Source organism: Plecotus auritus (assembly GCF_963455305.1).
Source record: "Plecotus auritus genome assembly, chromosome: 9".
Classification (NCBI taxonomy): domain Eukaryota; kingdom Metazoa; phylum Chordata; class Mammalia; order Chiroptera; family Vespertilionidae; genus Plecotus; species Plecotus auritus.
In genome coordinates, this window is record NC_137783.1 from 47,190,743 (window position 1) to 47,214,389 (window position 23,647).

Genomic DNA, 23,647 nt, shown 5'->3' on the forward strand with positions numbered 1-23,647 from the left:
GAGTAGACAAATTAGGGACAAAAATACATGTGAAAACACATAAGACTGATAAAAGACTGTGCTAACAACAATTGCACATTTATATTGATACCCCTAAAGAAATGTTTCACTCATGGAAGTATGTTAAGTGAAAGGTAATGACACAAATATGATACAAACTCATGTGGTTCTTCAAGGACACCAACATCTGCAAAATCTGTAGTATATACAGAGAAATGTAGGTAACTTTATTAACTACCTCAGTGAAAAACCTCACCCATTCCCAATGAAGGAAAGACTAAGCCTCCCGCACTTCATAATAACAAGAGCACACAATTTCTTGAATATGAATTGTAGAAACTTTGCTCATACTCAGGATCAATAGTATGTGCTTTTTGTCCCTAATAGAATCTGGAAGTTTGAGGGACATCTTTTTGCAGAAATAGTAATAGACTGTTTCAAAGCAAGTAATAGCTCTAAGAGTAGGCAGCAGAGATGTTTCATCTGGGCTTTCCATATCTTCCATCCTAATGCTGAGTGAGATATATGATTCCAATTATAGGAAATGCAAAGTTTTAGTTTAGTAAAACTACAGTACATATGAGTTATGTATTTTCTTTACCAAACTCAAGATATCACAGAAATCAGTGTTCAAAAATTCTTTAACGATTAAAAAATACCTCTAAAATGAATGCTATGTGCATTTATACATGCAATGTTTATGCAAATATTTGACTTAACAATAACCCCACACATACATTATTAAACAATACAGAAAACCAAAGACTATCACTTAAAAAGAAAAAGAATCTTATTCCTTCACCCAATTTCAAACCGGAATATGCAAAAATTACTCTTTCCTTCCTGCCACTGGGAAATCTCCAATCTTGCTCTCTCCCTTTTCCCACAGAAAAGCTAAACCCTTTCAGAAATCCCTGCCCAACCAAGTTTTATTTGTAAGTCGGATTTCTCCCGAGGCCCAGTCCATAGGATGGTTCCACTGCTGAATAGAAAAAGGAGGAGAGGACAGAAGACATGCTATCATGGTGAAAGGAAAGAAGAAAAGATGGACAGAGTTATGGGAAAGAAATGAAGAAGTATGAATAAGAAAGAAAAATAAACCTACTTCCCGAAGCTCTTTTCCCTATCCCAGCCCAGAATCTATCCTCATTTTCCCCCCTTTTCCTCATTCCTCAGTGTTCTTCCTCCCCTAAACCACTCTCATTCCCTCATGCAGACTCTAAGACCCATACTCTTAAAATTTTCTTGGAGGCCTTGCTTCTAATACCTGAGTATAAAGGTGAAGAAAAGAGGAATTCATTATATTTTCTTATAGAAACACTGTCAGAAATAGTGCTACCAATTTTTTAAATTACTTAAGAGTGGGAAATAATCTTCATCCTCTCTATTATTCCCTCAATCTACAGATGAGAAGATCCTGAAAAGTTAGGTAACTTTTCCAGGATTACACAGCTAGTAGTACAATGGTAGCTCTGAGACACCTGACCCATTGATCCTTTCCACACTGCCTCTTTAATAATCATATGTGATTCATCCCTGGAGTGTAAAAATGATATAACAAGTGCATGAATAAGCATAATTTATCATTGATAGAGAAAATATTGATAAGACACATTAAATCTCAGAACTATAATACTAGTATTTTATATTTCCAATCGAATTCCCAAAAAAGATTTAGTGTCTATATTCATATAAATCATAGGTATTTAAACCACATACTATCCTAGATTTAACCAGAAAACTTTTTTCCTTTTTATTACAGGAAGAGGACTGAAGCATTACCTATCATTGCTCCTATTTAACATACTATTAGCAATATTGATATAATTTTTAAAGAATAAAAAGAAAAGGGAACAATATAGAAAATAATACCAGCTTTTTGCAAATGCCTTATTTTTAAGATAAGAAAAACAAAATAAAAATTACCATAGGAAATAATTTTTCTGATCCAAGCTGTTGAACATTAGATAAACCCATAAATATGTAATTACTTTATACACAGAAAATTATGCTCAGAGATAACGAGTTATAATAGTAATAAGAATATAAAATATTAAAGTATGAATTTAACTTGAGAATAACAGATTTTTTTCAAAGGAAAATTATAATTTTAAATGGAATAATTATGTATTAAATATATTAAATAGAGTAATTATAGTAAGTGGACTAATTATATAGAGCAAGAGAGCTTGATCTTAGTTTGGAAAACTAAATTTTTTTTAAACTTCCTAGATTTAGATAGTTTTGTATTGTTTTTTGTTAATCCTCACCCAAGGATATTTTTCTGTTGATTTTTAGAGAGAGTGGAGGGAGAAGAGACAGAGAGAAACATCAATGTGAGAGAGAGACCTCAATTGGTTGTCTCCCGCACGAGCTCCGACCAGAGCCAGGGATAGAACCTGCAACCAAGCTCTGTGCCCTCGACCGTAATCGAACCCAGGACCCTTCAGTCTGAGGGCCGATGCTCTATCCACTGAGCCAAACAGGCTAGGGCTAGATATAGTTTTAATATAATTCCAATGAAAACTCTTACTAGGTATTTCACAGAATTTGGCAAATTAACACAAAAATGTATCTGAAAATATTAGTGGGCTAGGTACCAAAAATTATTTCAGTCATTATATCAATACCTATAACATTATGAAGTAGTTACCATTATCTTCATTTGGAAGATAAGAAAATTGAGGTTCAGAAAGGTTAAGTAACTTGCCTGAGACCACACAGCCATTATAAGGAACTAGAATCTGAACCCAGACCTAACCTTAAAAAGGTGGTAGCAGCCAAAACCGGTTTGGCTCAGTGGATAGGGCGTCGGCCTGCAGACTGAAGGGTCCCGGGTTCGATTCCGGTCAAGGGCATGTACCTTGGTTGCGGGCACATCCCCAGTGGGAGGTGTGCAGGAGGCAGCTGATCGATGTTTCTCTCTCATCGATGTTTCTAGCTCTCTATCCCTCTCCCTTCCTCTCTGTAAAATATCAATAAAATATATTAAAAAAAAAAAAAAGGTGGTAGCAGAACAGGGAAAAGAAATACTTAATTAAAACTGTTTAAAAATTGTATGGCCTGGCCAGCATGGCTCAGTGGTTGAGCATCAACCTATGAACTAAGAGGTCACGGTTTGATTCCTGGTGCGGGCACATGCCTGGGGTGTGGGCTCAATCTCCAGTGGGGGGCATGCAGGAGGCAGCCAATCAATAATGATCTCTCATCACTGATGTTTCTATCTTTCTCTCCTTCTCCTTTCCTCTCTGAAATCAATAAAAATATGTTTTTTAAAAAAATTGTATGGAAAAGACAAATACGAAACATGTTAAAATTAAAAACTTGTACACAAACATGAAAAAGAGATAATCAAAATAAGGAAAAAATTAATATTATTCAGTAAAGCTCCCCCAAAAAACTGACATAATTTATTTTACTCTAACAAACTAGAGTAAAAAAAAGCATATCTCTGCCTGCCACAAACAGATGGCAATTGCAGACACTTGTACACAGACACTTTGAACAGAAAGGCTTAGAACAGGGTTTAAGAATCAAACCTGTTTGTAAATAGAGAAATATCAACATAGTTTTTACTCAGATTTTACTTGATAAGTGGTCAACTGAAATGGATGGTTTACACCAGTGGTCGGCAAACTCATTCGTCAACAGAGCCAAATATCAACAGTACAACGATTGAAATTTCTTTTGAGAGCCAAATTTTTTAAATTTAAACTATGTAGGTGGGTACATTGTTATTAACTTAATTAGGGTACTCCTAAGCTGGCCTTTGCTAAAAACTCAAGGGGCCAAAGAGCTGCATGTGGCTCGCGAGCCGCAGTTTGCCAACCACTGGTTTACACTGTTAGAAAAGTAGACAGTAGTTTCTTCCCTTAACTGCAAGGAAATGTAAATTAAGCCAACTATAATTTCTTTCTACATAGCCACCAAGCAAAATAAGTAAAAATGAGCAAAATCCAATGAGGTGGGCCTGTGGAGAAATAGATTTATGGATTCATTGCTAGAAGCACTTCATACTGGTTCAATTCTTCTGCAAAGTAATCTGGCAATTCATAGCTAAAATTTATATTCTTTATAATTCTCTTCTAGAAATTTATTCCAAGAAGGAAAATAAAAACTATTGTACAAATATGTTTATTGTATGTTATTCATAATAACGATAACTTAGTTACCCAAATGCCAAAAAATATGAAATTAACTATGAAAACTATTATATATTAATATACTTAGAAATAGTTATTAAATTTTACCAATATACAAACCATGTTTAATACATGGGAACATTTTATGTACTGCTTATAACTATGAAAAGTATGCTACAACAAAGATATGAAGGAATATGGAAGAAAATAAAGTTTTTAGCTTATAAGTTATTTATGTCCTTATTTACTCAGTGAATTAAGTTTAAACAAATATTTAAATTTAGAAGTTTAAAATAAAAATTTCAAAACAAAAAATAAAAGGAATTTTGTTTCTGTGGTTTTAATTTATACTACAAATGCACATTAGGTACATAGGCTGGTTGGCTTTCATAAGAACTAACAACCATGTACTGGTATAACCTTGTTCCTATGGAAAATATGCTTTCTGAATCTCAAACTAAACAAACATGTGATTTCTTAGAACACAACCACTCACGCATAAGTTGGGACAGCCTACTTTTCTTTTTGGAAAGAAGTAACAACAAAATTCTGATACACTAAGCAATATTGTGCCACTAAAACATAGAGCATTTTTATCCTTTCTTCTCTAAGCAGTGTCCATATTCATGAAGAACCACATCCTTTTACACCTTCAGTTTTCCTTTCCTTCTGTTCTTTCTTCCAAATTCTCCTCTCCCCAAAATTCACCTTCTTCCCCATACAAACAAAAATAAAATCATTAAAGTTATTTTAAAATCTTAAAATAAATAATATCTGAAAAAGTGACCATTACTTATCAAATAGCATAGTCATTTGAGATCAATGACTATATTTTGCAAGAGACTGTGTACTGAAGCTGGCAGTTCAAAAGATACCAATTCACAATGAAAAAAATAGTAAAATGAATAATCATACCATCAAACTGGTCTTCACCTTCAGTCATTAGTTCATCATCAGAGCAAATACTCAGAACATTTACCAACATTTCTGTCACTATTCCAAAGGAAAAAAAGAAAACACAAAGTTACACATTTACTGCTTATATTCAACTGTCTACATATATATACACACAGCAACTATTTATATAAATGGTCAAATGATTAACCCTAGACCCATGGTCGGCAAACTGCAGCTCGCGAGCCACATGCGGCTCTTTGGCCCCTTGAGTGTGGTTCTTCCACAAAATACCATGGCCTGGATGAGTCTATTTTGAAGAAGTGGCGTTAGAAGAAGTTTAAGTTTAAAAAATTTGGCTCTCAAAAGAAATTTCAATCGTTGTACTGTTGATATTTGGCTCTGTTGATTAATGAGTTTGCCGACCACTGCTAGACTAACACATTCTGGTAGCAGGAATGTCAAAATTAAAAGACATAAAGGCTTTCAAAGTGAAAGAAATTCAATGGATAACAACTCTGAGAGAGATTCTTTATGGAATAAATTTTTAGGTCTCTTGGGGAAAAAAAAGAAGTCCTATAGAGATAAAAAAAAAATCTACATATATACATTTAAATTCTTCATTTATGGATACAGCATTAAGGAGTAATAAAAACATCATAGCACAGTTCCACTGTTGCAAAAAAGTCCTAGGACTCAATCTCTTTTTTTAAAAATTTATTTTAATTTAAATTCTTTATTGTTTAAAGTATTACACATATCTCCTTTTCTTACCCATTGACCTCCCCCTGGAGGACTCTTTTAAAATCTGGCTCCAACAACTCTCCTGAAACTTAATTCTTTTTTAAAAATATATATTTTATTGATTTTTTAGAGAGGAAGGGAGAGGGATAGAGAGTTAGAAACATCGATGAGAGACACACCGATTCAGCTGCTTTCTGCACACCTCCTACTGGGGATGTGCCCGCAACCAAGGTACATGCCCTTGACTGGAATTGAACCTGGGACCTTTCAGTCCGCAGGCCAACTCTCTATCCACTGAGCCAAAAGAGTTAGGGCCTGAAACTTAATTCTTAAGATTATCAGTGACTATCTAACAACCTGAACCCATGATTTGTTCTTAGGCTTAATCTACCTTTACCATTCTATATATTTTTCTCTTGGTTTCCAGAATTCTACTCTTAGGGTTTTTCTACCTTTAGACTATCCCCCTCCCCCAAATTTGGATATTCTGAAGATTCTCTCTGCAGTCATGTTCTTTTTATATACTCAAATTTCTTAGTGATTCTATCTACTACTATAAAGTTTCAAGTATCAACTTTTTTAAGACAATTCCAAATTCTATATCACCAGTCTTGACCTTTCTTTCAAAATGGATTTCCTTGCTGGTTTTATTGGCAGCCATCTTAAACTACTTGTATATTGTCTGTTTCCCCTAGTAGAATGAAAGCTTCATGAGTGTAGGGTGCTGTTTTGTTTGCCACTGTATCCCCAGAGCCTAGAACAGTGGCCTGGCCCATGATAGGCATTCAATAAATAACTGACAGATGAGTAAATAAAAAAAGAAAGGTATAATAAATTTCAATTAATAAATAAAAATATCTATTCAATCTTCTGATGGCACCTAGAAATGGACAGCTCTGGGATTCATATATAAAATTCCAATCCCTACTCTCCAAAAGCTTACTAACTACTGAAGAATATATATGTGTGTTTATTATATATGCATGCCACAGAAGAGTGATGAGCACAGCACTATGCTGTAAGTATATACAGGTATGCCAAAGATATGCCAGGGAAAGGAAAGCTTTTGGTAAAAGAATCATTAAGTAGGAGTTTACCCAGGTGAAAAGGGCAAATAAGACATTCTAAAACAAAAGTTAGAAAAACATGAAGTAGTCATATAGATCAATGGAATACAACTGAGAGTTCAGACATACAACCTCACATTTAAGATCAATTGATTTTTGACAGGGGTGCTAAAAAAATTCAGTAGGGAAAGAATAGTCTTTTCAAAAATGGTGTGGAGGAACTGAATATCCACATGCAAAGAATGAAGTTGCACATACTTACCACTTCACATCATACACAAAAATTTACTCAAATTGGATCAAAGACCTAAATATATCTGATAAGGGACTTGCATCTAGAACATATAAAGAATTCTTACAACAAAATAACAAAAAGACAAGTAATCCATTAAAATGAATAAAGGATTCAAATAAACATTTCTTTTTTTAAAATATACTTTTATTGATTTCAGAGAGGGAGAGAGAGAGAGATAGAAACATCAATGATGAGAGAGAATCATTGATGGGCTGTTTCCTGCATGCCCCACATTGGGGATCAAGCCAGAAACCCAAGCATATACCCCGACAAGGAATCAAACCATGACTCCTGATTCATAGGTCAACACTCAACCACTGAGCCATGCTGGCTGGGCCAAATAAACATTTCTTCAAAGAAAATATTCAAATGGCCAATAAGCACATGAAAATATACTCAACATCATTATTCATTAGGAAAATACAAATCAAAGCTACAGTGACAGATAACTTCATACCCAATATGATGGCTATAATAAAACGATAAATAATAAATAAGAGTTGGCAAGGAAATGAAAATATTGGAACTATTATACACTGCTGGAGGGACTGTAAAATGGTACAGCTGCTTTGGAAAAGTTTGGTCAATCCTCCAAAGGTTAAACATCCATGTGACCCAGCAATTTTACTCCCAGTTCTATACCTAAGAAAAACGAAAACATATGTCCATACAAATACTTGTACACAAATGTTCATCACAGCATCTATATATATAAAAGCCAAGCAACTGGAACAACCGGAATAACCAGTCGCTATGATGTGCACTGCGGCTGGGCCGGCCGGGGGAGGGGCTATGGAAGGTTGGGGGTCCCCAATTGGCATCCCCCAACCTCCCATGGCCCCTCCCCCAGCTGGCCCAGCCCCAATTGGTCCCCATCAGGGCAGGTCGGCTGGACCCTACCCATGCATGAATTCATGCACCGGGCCTCTAGTTATTCATAATAGTTAAAAAGTGGAAATAACCAAATGTCCATCAGCTAATGAATGGATAAGCAAAAAGTGGTAGACATACAACAGAATATTATTTGGTCACAAAAATGAATGAAGTATTTATTCATGCTACAACAGGAGTGAACCTTGAAAATATTATGGAAAGAAGCCAGTCACAAAAGACCACTTATTGATTGTATGATTCTATTTATATAAAATGTTCAGAATAGGCAAATCTATGGAGACAGAAAATAGATTAGTGGTTGCTTAGGGCTGGCAAGGAGAGGTGGGGGGAAATGAGGAGTGACTGCTAATGGATAAAGGGTTTCTTTGAAAAATGATGAAAACGTTTCAAAATTGATTGTGTTAATAGATGCACAATTCTGTGAATATAGTAAGAAAACATTCAATTGTATAATTTGAACAGGTTAACTGTACAGCATATGAATTAGCTCCATGAAACTATTATGAAAACATACAGAAAAAGTGTGAAGGCATGAAACTTAAAAAGCACAACACATTTAGAATGAGATTGGCTGTGCTGTGCTGTGTTATGGCTGGAACATAGAGAATATGAAATAGAAAGGCAAGAAATGAGGCTAAAGAGAAAGTAGGGAAAGTCCAAAAACCTTGTGTGACAGGTTAAAGTTTATCTTGAAAGCTACCAGAGGGAGAGGAAGCTGACTAGTGACATAAAGGATGTTTGAGTGCTATTAAGAGCCCAGCTAGCCCAGCTGGAACGGCTCTGTGGTTGAGCATTGACCTATGAACCAGGAGGTCACTGGTTCCATTCCTGGTCAGGGCAAATGCCCACATGGCAGGCTTGATCCCCAGTAGGGGGTGTGCAAGTGATAGCCGATCAATGATCCTCTTTCATCATTGATGTTTCTATCTCTCTCTCCTTCTTCCTTCCTCTCTGAAATCAATTAAAAGAAAAAGAAAAATATATATATACATATATATATATATGTGTATATATATATATGTATATATATATTTTTAAGAGCCCAGCTAATGCTAGAAATCAAAGGGTGGTACCTATTTATAAGGCTGTATAAGTATCTTCAGCAGTGCTCTATACCCTGGCTATAAGAACAGAGATAATGGATGGCTGGACTTTACTGGGGCTGAGTTATAGGACAAGTGAAATAGAAAAACAAGAGATAAAGGAGTTTGAGGGTGTACTAAGAAGGAAGAGAGGGAAGGAGGGCTCTGACTAAAAAGAACAGACATGGTCAAAGGCTTAGTGATTACAATGAAGCTTATATAACCAGAATGAGGGGTAGAATAACAGGGGTTTTCATCAGAGGATGTTAATGATAGTGTCATATCATTATGATTCAAAACATCCAGGTTATCTTTAACCATTTCCCTCCCCTTAAACATGCATTAGTGTTAAGTCTCACTGATTCTACTTCTACAGTTCTTGCAGTTCTCCCCTGCTTTCTATTCCTAATCCTACCAGAGCTTCATTATTTTTCCATTTGATTCTTTTTTTTTTTTTTTTTTTTTTGGTCACCAGGCAAGGATTTTGAGCAAACACGACTGACTTTATTTATTTTTTTATTTTTTTAAATAAATCTTTATTCAGATTATTACAATTATTTCTCCTTTCCCCCCCCCCCATAGCTCCCCTCCACCCATTTCCCACCCCACCTTCTGCCCTTACCTCCCCTCCACTGTCCTCATCCATAGGTGTATGATTTTTGTCCATTCTCTTCATGAACCCCCCATACCCCTTTCCCCCTGAGAATTATCAGTCCACTCCCTTTCTATGCCCCTGATTCTATTATATTCACCAGATTATTCTGTTCCTCAGGTTTTTAATTCACTTGATTTTTAGGTTCGCTTGTTGATAGATATGTATTTGTTGTTCATAATTTTTCTCTTTACTTTTTTCTTCTTCTTCTTCTTTAAGAATACCTTTCAGCATTTCATATAATACTGGTTTGGTGGTGATGAACTCCTTCAGCTTTTTCTTATCTGTGAAGCTCTTTATCTGCCCTTCAATTCTGAATGATAGCTTTGCTGGGTAGAGTAATCTTGGTTGTAGGTTCTTGCTATTCATCACATTGAAAATTTCTTGCCACTCCCGTCTGGCCTGCATAGTTTCTGTTGAGAAGTCAGCTGACAGTCGTATGGGTGCTCCCTTGTAGGTAATTAACTGTTTTTCTCTTGCTGCTTTTAATATTCTCTCTTTGTCTTTTGCTCTTGGCATTTTAATTATGATGTGTCTTGGTGTGGTCCTCTTTGGATTCCTTTTGTTTGGGGTTCTGTGCGCTTCCTGGACTTGTAAGTCTATTTCTTTCACCAGGTGGGGGAAGTTTTTGGTCATTATTTCTTCAAATAGGTTTTCAGTATCTTGCTCTCTCTCTTCTTCTGGCACCCCCATAATTCTGATGTTGGTACGCTTGAAGTTGTCCCAGAGTCTTCTTACATTATCTTCAACTTTTTGGATTTTTTTTTTTGCTTTTTGCTTTTTCGGTTGAGTGTTTTTTGCTTCTTTGTATTTCAATTCTTTGACTTGATTCTTGTGTTCCTCTATTCTGTTTCTGGGTCTCTGTATAATATTTTTTATTTCAGTCAGTGTATGTTTAATTTCTAGTTGGTCCTTTTTCATATCTTCGAGGGTCTCGTTATATTTATTGGCCTTTTCTAGGATATTCTTAAAAAGTCTTATAACCGTGGTTTTGAATTCTATATCCAGTCGTTTGTTTTCCTCCATTTCTTTCGTTTGTGATCTGATTCTTTGACCCCGCATTTTCACTGATTCCCTGAGTTGGTAAGGTAGATATTTGTGCTAGGTTTCCAATATGGCCCAGTGGGTCTGCTTCCCCAGTTAACCTGAGGTGGACACTCTTGGTGCACCCCTTTGTGGACTGTGTGTACAGCCTTGTTGTAATTAAGTCTTTATTGTTGTTGGTATCACTGGGAAGAATTGACCTCCGGGCCAGTTGGCTGTAAGGATCAGCTGTGTCTATGCTGGGAGAAGTTCGGTGCTGGAGACAGCCTTATAGGATTAGACTTGCCAAATTGCAATAGCCTCTGTGCTCAGCTTGGATGGGGTGGAGTCTCAGTCTTGGCTTCCTGTCAGCCTTGCCCTTGCGCGCATGTGCGCTTTCAGTCCTCCGCCTTCCCCGGCTCCCGAGTCTCCGCCTGAGAGTCCAGACTCCCCCCACAAGAGCGTGGGTCCCCAGGGGCTCGCCTGGAACTGGGGTTCACTGCAGTCAGAACTGGCGCTCAGTGCAGTCAGGATCCTCTGACTCCCTTCCACTAGGGAAAGCCTGTGGCAACCTCCGCAGCCTTTGTGCGCACTGGCCCGCGTGCGCCTTCAGACTTCTGCCTTTCCCAGCTCAAGTCTCCGCCCGAGAGTCCAGACTCCCCCCGTAAGAGCGTGGGTCCCCAGGGGTTCGCCCGGAACTGGGGTTCAGTGCAGTCAGAACTGGGGTTCAGTGCGGTCGGAGGCTTCCTTCCCCCTTTCGCCAGAGAAAGTCAGGCAGGCTCTCAGCCGCCCTTCCTCTCTGCGCGCACAAAGCCCCTTTGCCGTACCTCCAATTCTCTGTGAGCTTTTCTCTTTCCTTCTAGTTGTAGAATTTTCACTCAGCCAGCTTTCCTGTGGTTCTGGATGGTGTCCGTTCTGTCTTTTAGTTGTAGTTTTGAAATTGTTGTACGAGGCAGCAGTTTAGGTGTTTACCTATGCCGCCATCTTGGTTTCCCTCACGACTGACTTTATTAAAGAAAGGAAGGGACTGGGATTGTCCTAGGAAGAGAGAATGTGCGGAACGGGACCCTTTGTAACCCTTAGTAGCTCAGAGATAGGACAGGAAATCTCCATTTGATTCTTGATGTAGCTTCATAACAGGTCTCCCAACCTTTGGTCTTCCTTCCAGTCCATTTCACCAAAATAATTTTTCTAAATAACTATCATGGTCATATTCTGTTTCAGTTGCTTCCCACCATTTATTAAAGTTCCAAATTCTCTGCATGGTGATCAAGAGCCTCATGATCTAGTCATGACTTAGCTTTTAATTATTTTCCTCTACTGTCCTCCATACATCTTACTAGCTAATCAAACTGAACCCCTCAACATTTGTCAGTGACCTTATGCTTTCTTGCTTTCAGACTCAGGTTCAGGAAGTTCTCTTACCTAGAATTCTCATGCCCATGTGTACCAGCACAATTCCACCATTCTTCAAGTCCCAGACCAATGATACCTTAATCCCTCTGACAGACATAATCTCCTTTCTCTCTTAATTGCTATAAAACTATGCTTGTCTAAGACTGCTCACTGTATTATATTTTACCATTATTTATGTAGCTTAAATCCCTTATTAATCTGCAAAGACCCATATCTTACTTTATTTTTGTATCCTAAGTGCCTTGAATAAAATACACTTTCAAAAAACATCTGGTAAATGAATAAATCTTACAAGTATGACCTCCTATGGAAGACCACAACATAGTGGATCCTCTAGAATAGAGCTTCTTAAATTGGAGCCAATAAACCCGAGGGGACTAACCAATTGACTTCAGATCTACGAGGGTCCTGAAAATGTTATGTGTATGTACAAATGTAAGCATATCTGCATGAATTTTTCTGGGGCAAAAGTCCCTAACTTTCATCAGATTCTCAAAAGGGTTTTAGCTCAGCCAGTGTGGCTCAGTGATTGAGCATCGACCTATGAACCAGAAGAACACAGTTCGAATCCAAGTCAGGGCACAGGTTGAGGGCTCGATCACCAGTGGGGAGGGGGGGGTGCAGGAAGCTTGATTCTCTCTCATCATTGATGTTTCTATCTCTCCCTCTCCCTTCCTCTCTGAAATAAATTTTTAAAAAATGGTTTTATATTTAAAAATTAATGTTTGTGCAGTTACCTTAATCTAAAAAAGAGTCCTTACTATAAACGTTTTTCCATTTTCTAAAACATTTATAGATACAAAAAAAACCCAGCTGAGATTTGATTCAAAATATCTGAAGTATGGGATGGGGAGCAGTGGATGGGGATATAAATGACACAATATTGGCCATGATAACTGTTGGAGTAACTGGTTCATGGGAACTCATCTTATTAGTCACTCGGGCTTTGTACATGTTGGAAATTCCAACTTTATTTTTTAATGGAAAAAAAAAGCCCCCAAAGGTTAAAAACACGGCTTGAATCAAACTTTAGGATTAAACCAGCCTCTCAGGAAGGCTCTGGCTTATGTTAGTTGCTTCCCAGGAACTAGACCAAAGTCACAATGGCTTATATGAAGTAGAACAAATGAAACATCATTTGCTACTTTCCATACCAAAAGAAAAGTTTTACTAGAATCAAGAAGTAGTTAGGCTATCTAAACAATTAACATGCATTAAAATGGAAAAATATGCAATGAGTTTGAGAAATTTTTCTTATTTCTTATTAATATTATATACAATGTGCTCAACATTGTATATAATATTAAATTTTAAGCTTCACATTTTTATTTTTATTTATTTTTAACTAGAGGCCCAGTGCACGAAATTTGTGCATGGGGGGCAGGGTGTCGCTCAGCCCAGCCTGCACCCTCTCCAATCTGGGACCCCTCGAGGGATGTCTGACTGCCCACCGGGATAAGGCCTAAATGAGCAGTCAGATATCCCTCTCATAATCCTGGACCGCTGGCTCCCAACTGCTCGCCTGCCTGCCTGCCTGAATGCCCCTAACCACTACTTCCTGCCAGCCTGATCACCCCCTAACCACTCCCCTGTCAGTCTGATCGACGCCTAACTGCTCCCCTGCCGGTCCAATTGCCCCTAACTGCCCTCCCCTGCTGGCCAGGTCACCCCTAACTGCCCTCCCTTGCCAGCCTGGTCTCCCCTAACTGCCCTCCCCTGCTGGCCTGGTCACCCCCAACTGCCCTCCCCTGCAGGCCTGGTCCCCCCAACTGCCCTCCCCTGGAGGCCTGGTTCCCCCCCAACTGCCCTCCCCTGCAGGCCTGGTCGCCCCTAACTGCCCTCCCCTGCCAGCCTTTCCACCCCCAACTGTCCTCCTCTGCAGGCCTGATCTCCCACAACTGCTCTCCCCTGCCGGCCATCTTGTGTCCACATGGGGGTGGCCATCTTGTGTGTTGGAGTGATGGTCAATTTGCATATTACATCTTTATTATATAGGATATTTTTATTGATTTTTAGAGAGAGTGGAAGGAAGAGGAAGAGAAGCATCCATCAGCTGCTTCTTGCATGCCCCCTACCAGGGATCGAGACCACAATCCAGGCATGTGTTCTGACTGGGACCTGAACCAGCAATTTTTTGGGGCACAGGACAACGCCCAACCAACTGAGCCACACTAGCCAGGGCCTGAGCTTCACATTTTTAGAAAGACACGAGTAATTTAGAGCAGATTCGTAGATACAACAAAAATGGTCAAGATAAATACTTCCTGATCTTATCATAATAGACTAGAGGCCTGGTGCACAAATTTGTGCATGGGTGGGGTCTGGCCGGTCCGCCCCAATTGGGGCCTATCAAGCCAGGCTGGCTGGCCGGGGGGAGGGGCTGCAGGCAGTTTCATAGCCCACTGATGAAACTCCAGGGACAATTTGCATGTTAGCCTTTTATTATGTAGGACTAGAGGCCCGGTGCATGAAATTCATGCATGGGGGCAGGGGAGTTCCCCTCAGCCCAGCCTGCACCCTCTCCAATCCAGGACCCCTCGGGGGATGTCCGACTGCTGGTTTAGGCCCAATCCCGGGGATTAGGCCTAAACTGGCAGATGGACATCCGGCAGTCAGACATCCCTCTCACAATCCTGGACCACTGGCTCCTAATCGCTCACCTGCCTGCCTGCCTGGTCACCCCTAACTACCCTCCCCCATGCCAGCCTGATTGCCCCTCACTGCCTCTGCGTGCCAACCTGATTGCTCCTAACTGCCCCCACTGCTGGCCTGGTCGCCCCCAACTGCCCCCTTCTGCTGGCCTGGTCACCCCTAACTGTCCCCCCGTGCCAGCCTGGTTGCCCCCAACTGCCGCCCCCTGATGGCCTGGTCACCCCCAACTGCCCCCCCTGCTAGCCTGGTTGCCCCTCACGGCCCTCTCGCCGGCCTGGTCGCCCCACGCAGCCTGCTGTTCAGTTGTTTGTTCGTCCCTTGCTAACCCCCCTGCTGGCCTGGTCGTAGGCAGCCATCTTGTGAGGACGTGAGGGTTAATTTGCATATCACCTTTTATTATATAGGATAAGATGATTTAGAGTGGCAAAAGAAAGTCCTGGATGGTGTGGCTCAGTTGGTTGGGGCATCATTCTGTACACCAAAATTTGATTCCAGGTCAGGGCACATGCCCAGGTTGTGGGTTCAATCCCCAGTCAGGGCCCATGCAGGAGGCAACCAATTAATGTTTCTCTCTCTCTTTTCTTCTCTTTCTCTCTCCCCCTTCCTCTCGCTAAAAGTAAAAAATTAGAGTGGCAAAGAAGAACAAAAGCTCACTTAGTAGCAGACTTCAAATGTAGAAATACTGATAGAAATCTGTTTTCCATCTTCATTTATGAGAGATCAACCGAAAATAGATTAAATTTTCTCATCTTTCAAAAGGAGTTAGACTACATGATTGTTAAGTTCATCATAAGCTCTAAAATTCTGTGATGTCCTGGTGTTCTGGTCTTTTTTGTCCCTTTTTTTTTTTTTTTTGATGTCCTGGTTTTTGATACATACATTACTTGAGAAAAACTATTCTCAACTATTTCTTTCCTTGTTTAAACATGTATAGCAAAACATTTAAATTAGGTGTAAATATTTCCTTATTGTGGAAGCATTAGAGCAGGGGTCCTCAAACTACGGCCCGCGGGCCACATGCGGCCCACCAAGGACATTTATCCGGCCCGCCGGGTGCCGCTGCCTGTCCTGCTTAGCAGCCGACTTGTCCCGGGCCCGCAGTGTGCATAGAAATTTGTTCATAGTTTTTTTTTAAACTGTAGTCCGGCCCTCCAACGGTCTGAGGGACAGTGAACTGGACCCCTGTTTAAAAAGTTTGAGGACCCCTGCATTAGAGAATCAAATTAGAATTTATAAAATATCCATATTCCTTTTACTTTACCCTTCCTGCTCTCTTTACCCCACATTGTACTGATATTATCCTATATAATAAAAGCCTAATATGCTAAGTGTCCGACCATTCTAACAGTTGCTATGATGTGCACTGATCATCAGGGGGCAGACACTCCAACTGGTAGGTTAGCTTGCTGCTGGGGTCCGGCCAATTGGGACTGGGTGAGATGGGTTGTACATACCCTAGAGCCCTCCTGTGGTTCCTCCCCAGCCCCGATCATGCACTGGTGGGGTCCCTTGGCCTGGCCTGTGCCCTCTCGCAATCCAGGACCCTCGGGGATGTCGGAGAGCGGTTTCGGCCCGATCCCTGCAGGCCAGGCTGAGGGACCCCACCGGTGCACGAATCCATGCACGGGGCCTCTAGTATTAGAATAGTTGAGTTGCAGTCTAGCTTGGAGATAGGAGAATGAGCAAGATGAATTCTTAAATTACTTTAGCCTGATGATGCTATGATTGAACTATTTCTCATATACCAAAGATAGAAGGTTATAGTGTAATGCATCCCTTGCACCTAAGCCCTTTACTGGCCCCCTTCTCAAATGCTAAAGTGAGTAACTCTATCTCTATTAATTTAATGCTGACCTATTAAGTAACTGACAAAGACTGAAGGCAATCTAAAAACAAACAAACAAACAAACAAACAAACAAAAAACCTATTTGACATGAACGGTTTAAGTATTAACTCTAAATTTTAGAACCAAAAATTGCCAGAAGTACCATATTAAAATAGAGAGATACATTTTCTAACATGAAAGAGGTGAGAAAAAACAGAGAAGGTTATAGAACAAAATGTTTTCCAGTCATGTCTGTACTCTCATACTCTTCCACATATGGAAACTAAAGCATTGCCTTGTGGAAAAATTAACACAAAACTGGAAAAGGAGAATGTGATAAAGTAAGCTTAAGAATTCTATAGAACAAGAACAAAATATAGAAACAAAACTTCTTAAATAGCATTTATGTTCTCTTTAAAAGCCTATTAAGTATAACCAATAGATATCCTTCTAAATTATTAGAATAGCACCACTAAAATTGCATACATACATGTTTTTATATGGAATATTAAGTTAGAACCTGAATTTTTCTTTATTTTTCTCAGAGTACAGAACTGCTATAAAATGACTAACATTGCCCAAAACAAGGCCTATTAAATTCTCCCATGAATTGCTGTGACATCTCCAAAATTGTTGTTAAAACATAAAAGAGTGTCTTTTACAAAGCAAAGCTATCCCTCTACACCTTCATAAAAGATTTAAGCTAAAGAAAAAAAGATAGAAAACCCAACAGCTGAAGACAACATTGGGCTATTTATAAGTCTTCTCCCAATCCCCCAGACACACTCCCATGGAGGCTGTAAACAGCTAACTAAAATATCTCTGAGGCCTTCATATTCACACCAACTGACACAAGTAGAGTTGTACCCACAGTGAAACTAGACTTCAGCTTCTTTAGCAAGTATGTGCCTGCAATAGTAAACTGGAGTAAATGTAACAGTAATAAAACAATTTTTTAAAATTAAAATTATACCTTTTTCTCCAACAAATGGTAAAGACCATGTGAAGACATCCATAAAATTGGGCAACCAGTAAGGATGTGGAGAACAGTTAAACTGTCGAATATTCATCACATTATTTTCATACTTTAATACAGCAGCTGCAAGATAAGTATAAATGTCAATGTAACAATTTGTGTTTAGCTCCAAAAGTCTAAAACATATAAAAGCAGAAAAATATCTTTTTAATGGGGTGAGGAATCAAGGATGAGTAGAATGAGGGCTAGTAGAGGGAGGTAGGCACTAATTTTTAATAACACTTTTTTTGTTTTTTAACACTTTTATGTAGAGCATAGTCAGATTTTATTATTAAACCTTCTATTCTTTTTTAAATGTTTGTTTTACTTTATAATCCAATGATAAATATGCACTTTTACTAAATCCAAAATTGTGAAAACTCAATTTATAGAGGAAACACAGAATGGCAATGAACAATTTTCTAGGTTTAAAAGTTCACCTACGTTACAGGAATTTAAGAGGGTCTTTTTAGTTGTAGGCAACCTAAAAAGGATAGCTGAATGGTAATAAAGAAAAACGAAACAGAAAACCAAAAAAAAAATGTAATCTGAAACATTTTATTTATAAATGTAAATATATATATTTCATTTAATACGGAAAATCAAGTGAAACTACTACAAAAAAATATTTTACTTCATTTAGAAAAAAACACACACTAAAGTACCAGAAGAGGGAATATTATAACCAAATAACTCAAAAATAACATACTCATCTCAATTTTAGGTATCTTTTTAATGTTTCAATATGTTAATATAAATAATATCTTTAATTAATTGATGTATATTAGATGGGCTAGATTCTAATCTAAGCTACAGTACATACTAGCTTCACAATGCTTGGTAAATTATTTAATTAATCTATTTCTCATTTATAGAAAGGACTAGTATATCCAACCTGCCTACCTCGAAGTTTGTTTTAAGATCAGAGAATAATGTATTTTGCATGAATATACATACAAGTATAAAATACTTAGCAGATTTTATAATTATGTGGATACTTTTTTTTCATTTGAATAAAAAACACTGAAATGCAGATGTTAAATTCCAAGATTTGAGATTCTGGCTAATATAGAATCACAACTAACATGTTTGTTTCTTTTATGAAATTCCCATGAAATAAAAAGTATTTTAAATTTAGCCTCAGAAATTAAAAGCTGATACCAAGCTTTCAGTTTAAAAAAAAGGAGAATCTAGAAAATTGTCTTACATAGAGAATGAAACATTACAAACATACGAATACCACATAAGCACTCAAATCATTAACACTATGTACAGACTCAGAACTACCAAGAGACATTTGATTTTGACAAGACAGATTCAACGGTTTGAGTTTCTTTTCTGAGTGCTAAGAAAAGTGATCCCTTAACCTCCTGAGTCAAACTGGCAAAGGACAACTGTAAGGCAGCAGTCAAACGAGCAATGAACACTAGCTTCGTTAAACTGACAAGGGGAAGTCACAGTTGAGAAATGAGGGCACTAGTAGAAAGTTAAATGTAGCATTTGATTCTGTTCTTGAGAATGTAATCAAAACTTAAGGTTGGTTTCTCCTAAAAAATGAAGACATACCTCATTAGGTATCTTTACAAAAGTTTAAAAATTTACAAACCAAAATATAATTTTAAATATTTTAGCACTGGCATAATTGTTAGAGGCTGCATTGATACCAGCTTCTAAAGATGAGCAACTCAATTAACATCAATAGTTTGGCTGATTTGGTAATTAACATAGTATTAAGTTCCTGCAGCACATTCTGTATCAAAGTATTTATATAGCATTCTACAGTCTGACCACCTCTGGCAAATGTTTTAATCTTTTAACCATCACCTCCAATCATCCAAAGAACTCTTTCTCACTCTACTCCTCTTCTGAACTCACACCAGGACCCATATTTAACAATGACCTCATTATCTCTCTAAATGTACTTTTATAGTCTGTTCTTTCTTCCTGGCACATCCACTCCAGTCTGATCCTTGAAACTATGGCATAGTACACTGAATTCCAGACACATCAAGAGAGAATAGGAGCTGACTTAATAGCCTCTTCTGAAAATGTGAACTACGTAAACATACCCAAGCTCATCTTCAATGACCTTGGCACACACTTAGATTAAAATCTTTGGATATCATCTGACAAATAGCCATGTTCAAAGTTAAGTGAAACCCAAATACTATTATGCACAGATCAAATTTGAAGGGAAGGAGGGGGAATGAAAACCAATGGAATAGAAGGTAAAAAAAAAAAAAAAAGATTTAAGAAAAAAGGAAGACAAAACAGTAAAAAGAAAGGAAAGGGAAGAATGTATCACTGAAAGGAGGTCCGAGCAAATTAATCAAAGAAAGCTCAATTACAAATCTTCATGGGGCAGTGATATGACTGTGGAGGTAAAAGTAGGAAATAAGAAAGGGAAAGAGAACCTAGATCAGTGAACATAAAACAAGAAACATGATAAACTAAACAACTATACAATATAAATACACGAAATGGTCAAAGCAGCAGCAGTAGCTTTATGTAAACAAGAAAACATTCTCTTGATTATAAGGGGAAAGATTTAAGAAAGGGAAGTTTGAGAAAAATCACATTTGGTTTTGCTTGATGTACTTAACTCAGCATTCTTTTACAAGACAGCTTTTGTAAGTAACAGGTTGTGCAATGGTTACATATGACTTAAGTTTTACATTTTGGATTTTTATTTTTTTATCTCACCCCTCCCTTATATCTTATACCTTTTTATAAGGAGATGTGGGTAGTTATAGATTCAAACAATGCCCGCTTTCTATTATATTTAAAAAATAATAAGTCAATTAAAATGCTAAGTTGTTTAACAATTTTTTTTATCAACAACATCTTACCTTTATTATTGTAGACATCTAAGTAATTAGGTGCCGAAAAAATTGTTATTAATGAAGGGAACCCTGTAGTTTGACTTTTTCTGTACATTCTATAGCTGCAAAACAAATAGCTTAATATGCATCGTAAAGCATCAATCATTGTTACTAAGTTTGATTTGTACATAAGGTGTTAATTTGGGTCAGGGAAACAGAATTCTTACCCTGCATCTTGAGCTTCATGAGCTCTAATAATCGATAACAAATTATTGTTTTGCAAAAATTCACATACTGCTGGATAGCTGTGGGGGGAAAAGAGTAAATTAAGTAAAATAATGGTTTCTATGTGAAGCATATTCTATTTTAACAACTAACATGTGATTAAGCTTGGATATTTTTCCTTACTTATAAAAATAAGAACATCCTCGAACTGTATTGTGACTAAAATGTTCCTGTGATTTTTCATTTCCAAAATCTTCAGAAGGATCGGACCATAACAAGTCACACATTGGTCCAAATGCAGGTGGCTCTTTGAATCTATCTAACTGTGAAAGAAAGAAACAAAAACAAAAATAACTTGTCAAAAAGTGAGAATACAATAGACATAGGAAAGTGATACCAACTTTGAATACTGTCCATACCACATTGTTTTAAATGGTTAGAAGGTATTTCCTTAAAATATCAGTATACTAATTTTTACCATACCTAACATTAGCAGTGAAGAGAAGTTTGAAGCATCTATTTGCTACCCAACAAAATACTAAAGATAGGAATCAACCTTGGAATCAAATTATGTACTTACTCTCCTAATATCATCCAGTGTGTGGATTTCTGGTGAAAGTCCACCATGAACACAAAGAAATTGTTGGTTTAAAAGTGCAGCAAGAGGCAGGCTATCAAAAGCTTCCATACAAGCTTCATAGACTCTTTCTGAATATTTAATTTTACCTAGAAAAAGAAAAAATTAAATTGAAAATTACATTAGTAGTCGATCATTTTGAAAACATATATACTTGACTATTAACACAAAGGCAAGGAAACTAAAGACAGAAAATAGCCAAGTGGTGACCAGAGGTTGAGAACCCGTGAAGGGGTGACTATTAAAGGCAGCAAGAAGAATTTACGAAATAATAAAACTTTTCTGTATCATGACTGTGATGATGAGCAGCGCTATGCATTTGCCAAATCTCAGAATTAAACACAATAAAGAGTGAAGCAAGCATCTTGCTCTATAAAAATCAACGAAGATAATGTTATCAGTCTTATATAAAATATGTGCTCTTCTAAATTTATTTTGGGTATGCAGCAGATAGTCATAAAATATTATTAAAAATAAGTTAAATCTCTAAAAATAGCTCAACCCTTCACCTTTTAGGCCAGGGGTCCTCAAACTTTTTAAACAGGGGGCCAGTTCACTGTCCCTCAGACCGTTGGAGGGCCGGACTATAGTTTAAAAAAAAAAAACTATGAACAAATTCCTTTGCGCACTGCGGGCCCGGGACAAGTCGGCTGCTAAGCAAGACAGGCAGCGGCACCCGGCGGGCCGGATAAATGTCCTCGGCGGGCCGCATGTGGCCCACGGGCCGTAGTTTGAGGACCCCTGTTTTAGGCCAAGTAAAGCAAAATTAGAACTATACTTAAAGCTAAAACAGTTTTAATATTTTATTTTATTTTAAGTGTCAGTGACTACTTTGTTGTTATAAGCAAGACTACAAAACTCAAGTTCAATCCAATTAAAAAATAAATAAAAGAAATATCTTTTCATATGTTGAAGAAACAGAGGGGTTCCTCAAGTCCATAACCAATGCTTCAAATGGGCAGTGAAGCCAAACATCAATATAACACAAGACAAAACTCTACCAAATCAAACTTGTCAATTTACTTTTAAGACTGCATACACATTCTTTTACTCTTTTATACCTTTAAATGCCTAGACAGTGTGTTTTTGGTGGAATTTTGGTGAGTGGTCTATTAATTATCTAAAGAGGCGGAGCTTAGTTCCTATTTTCCTTTTTAATGTTGTAACATCCAAATGAGAAAATCTATATCCAGCCACTAGAGGTCCTAAACTGATAGTCTATTAGACCTGTTTTCCAACATTATGCTATATAATAAAAGCCTAATATGCTAAGTGTCCGGTCGTCTATTCAACCAATCAAAGCGTAATATGCTAATGACATGCTAAGGCCGTTCAACCGCTCGCTATGATGTGCACTGACCATCAGGGGACAAACAGTCAACCGGTCGACCAGTCGCTATGATGTGCATTGACTACCAGGGGGCAGACGCTCCAACTGGTAGGTTAGCTTGCTGCTGGAGTCCAGCCAATCAGGACTGAGCAAGACGGGCTGGACACGCCCTGGAGCCCTCCTGTGGTCCCTCCCCAGCTGGTCAACCTCCCGCGTTCCTCCCCAGCCCCCATCGTGCACTGGTGGGGGTCCCTCGGCCCGGCCTGCGCCTTCTCACAATCCAGGACCCTTCATGGAATGTCGGATAGCTGGTTTCAGCCTGGTCCCGCAGGCTAGATCGAGAGATCCCACTGGTGCACCAGGCCTCTAGTGGTTTAATAAACCAGGTCTCTAGTGGTTTAATAAACATTTTAATTTGATTGCTTGGTTACTTTTAGGGCAAATTTTAATTTGATTGCTTTTAGGTAAAGCATGCACTTTCTCATCTTATATTCATTTAGATTATTTGCCTGATCCTTGAAGTTATATGACTTTGCCTCATCTGCAATTACCTATCACTTTTTCTTCCTTTACTGTAAGTCTCTACTAATAAGATCTTTACTGGATCATGTTTGAGTCTCAATAATTCTGAAATTACCTATTTTTAGAACTTAACTCTAAGGCTAAATTATTAACTTAACAACTATACAGCTATAAGGTGTGAAAAATGGCCAAACATTGTTCTATACCATGTGATTGCTTATAACTATTTGATTACCACTGGTATAATAATTTAAGAGAGAAATGGGGTACACATTACAGGCTAAGAATGCCAATTCATTAATAGCATGTTTCAAAAAATGTGCAATGATGACAGGATGAACAATTTGTTAAGAAATTTCATAGGAATGCCTCAATATTGGGGGACAAAAATCTCCAATGCAACAACAAT

General features: G+C 38.0%; 1 protein-coding gene across 7 annotated transcripts in view; it reads right to left on the reverse strand.

The window, feature by feature from the left end:
• Positions 1-23,647, reverse strand: part of PPP3CB (protein phosphatase 3 catalytic subunit beta) — a 54,258-nt gene that overhangs the window by 11,571 nt on the left and 19,040 nt on the right. For 4 of the 7 annotated variants that reach the window (XM_080687667.1, XM_080687666.1, XM_080687664.1 and 1 more), the window contains exons 5-10: positions 21,330-21,475; positions 20,933-21,072; positions 20,752-20,829; positions 20,552-20,646; positions 17,661-17,786; positions 5,058-5,135 (exon numbers count right to left, since the gene is read on the reverse strand). In XM_080687667.1, the coding sequence (XP_080543793.1) occupies positions 5,058-5,135; positions 17,661-17,786; positions 20,552-20,646; positions 20,752-20,829; positions 20,933-21,072; positions 21,330-21,475 (663 nt within the window). The remainder of the gene's footprint in view (positions 1-5,057; positions 5,136-17,660; positions 17,787-20,551; positions 20,647-20,751; positions 20,830-20,932; positions 21,073-21,329; positions 21,476-23,647) is intronic. The other 3 variants (XM_080687669.1, XM_080687668.1, XM_080687665.1) reach the window with 1 other exon arrangement.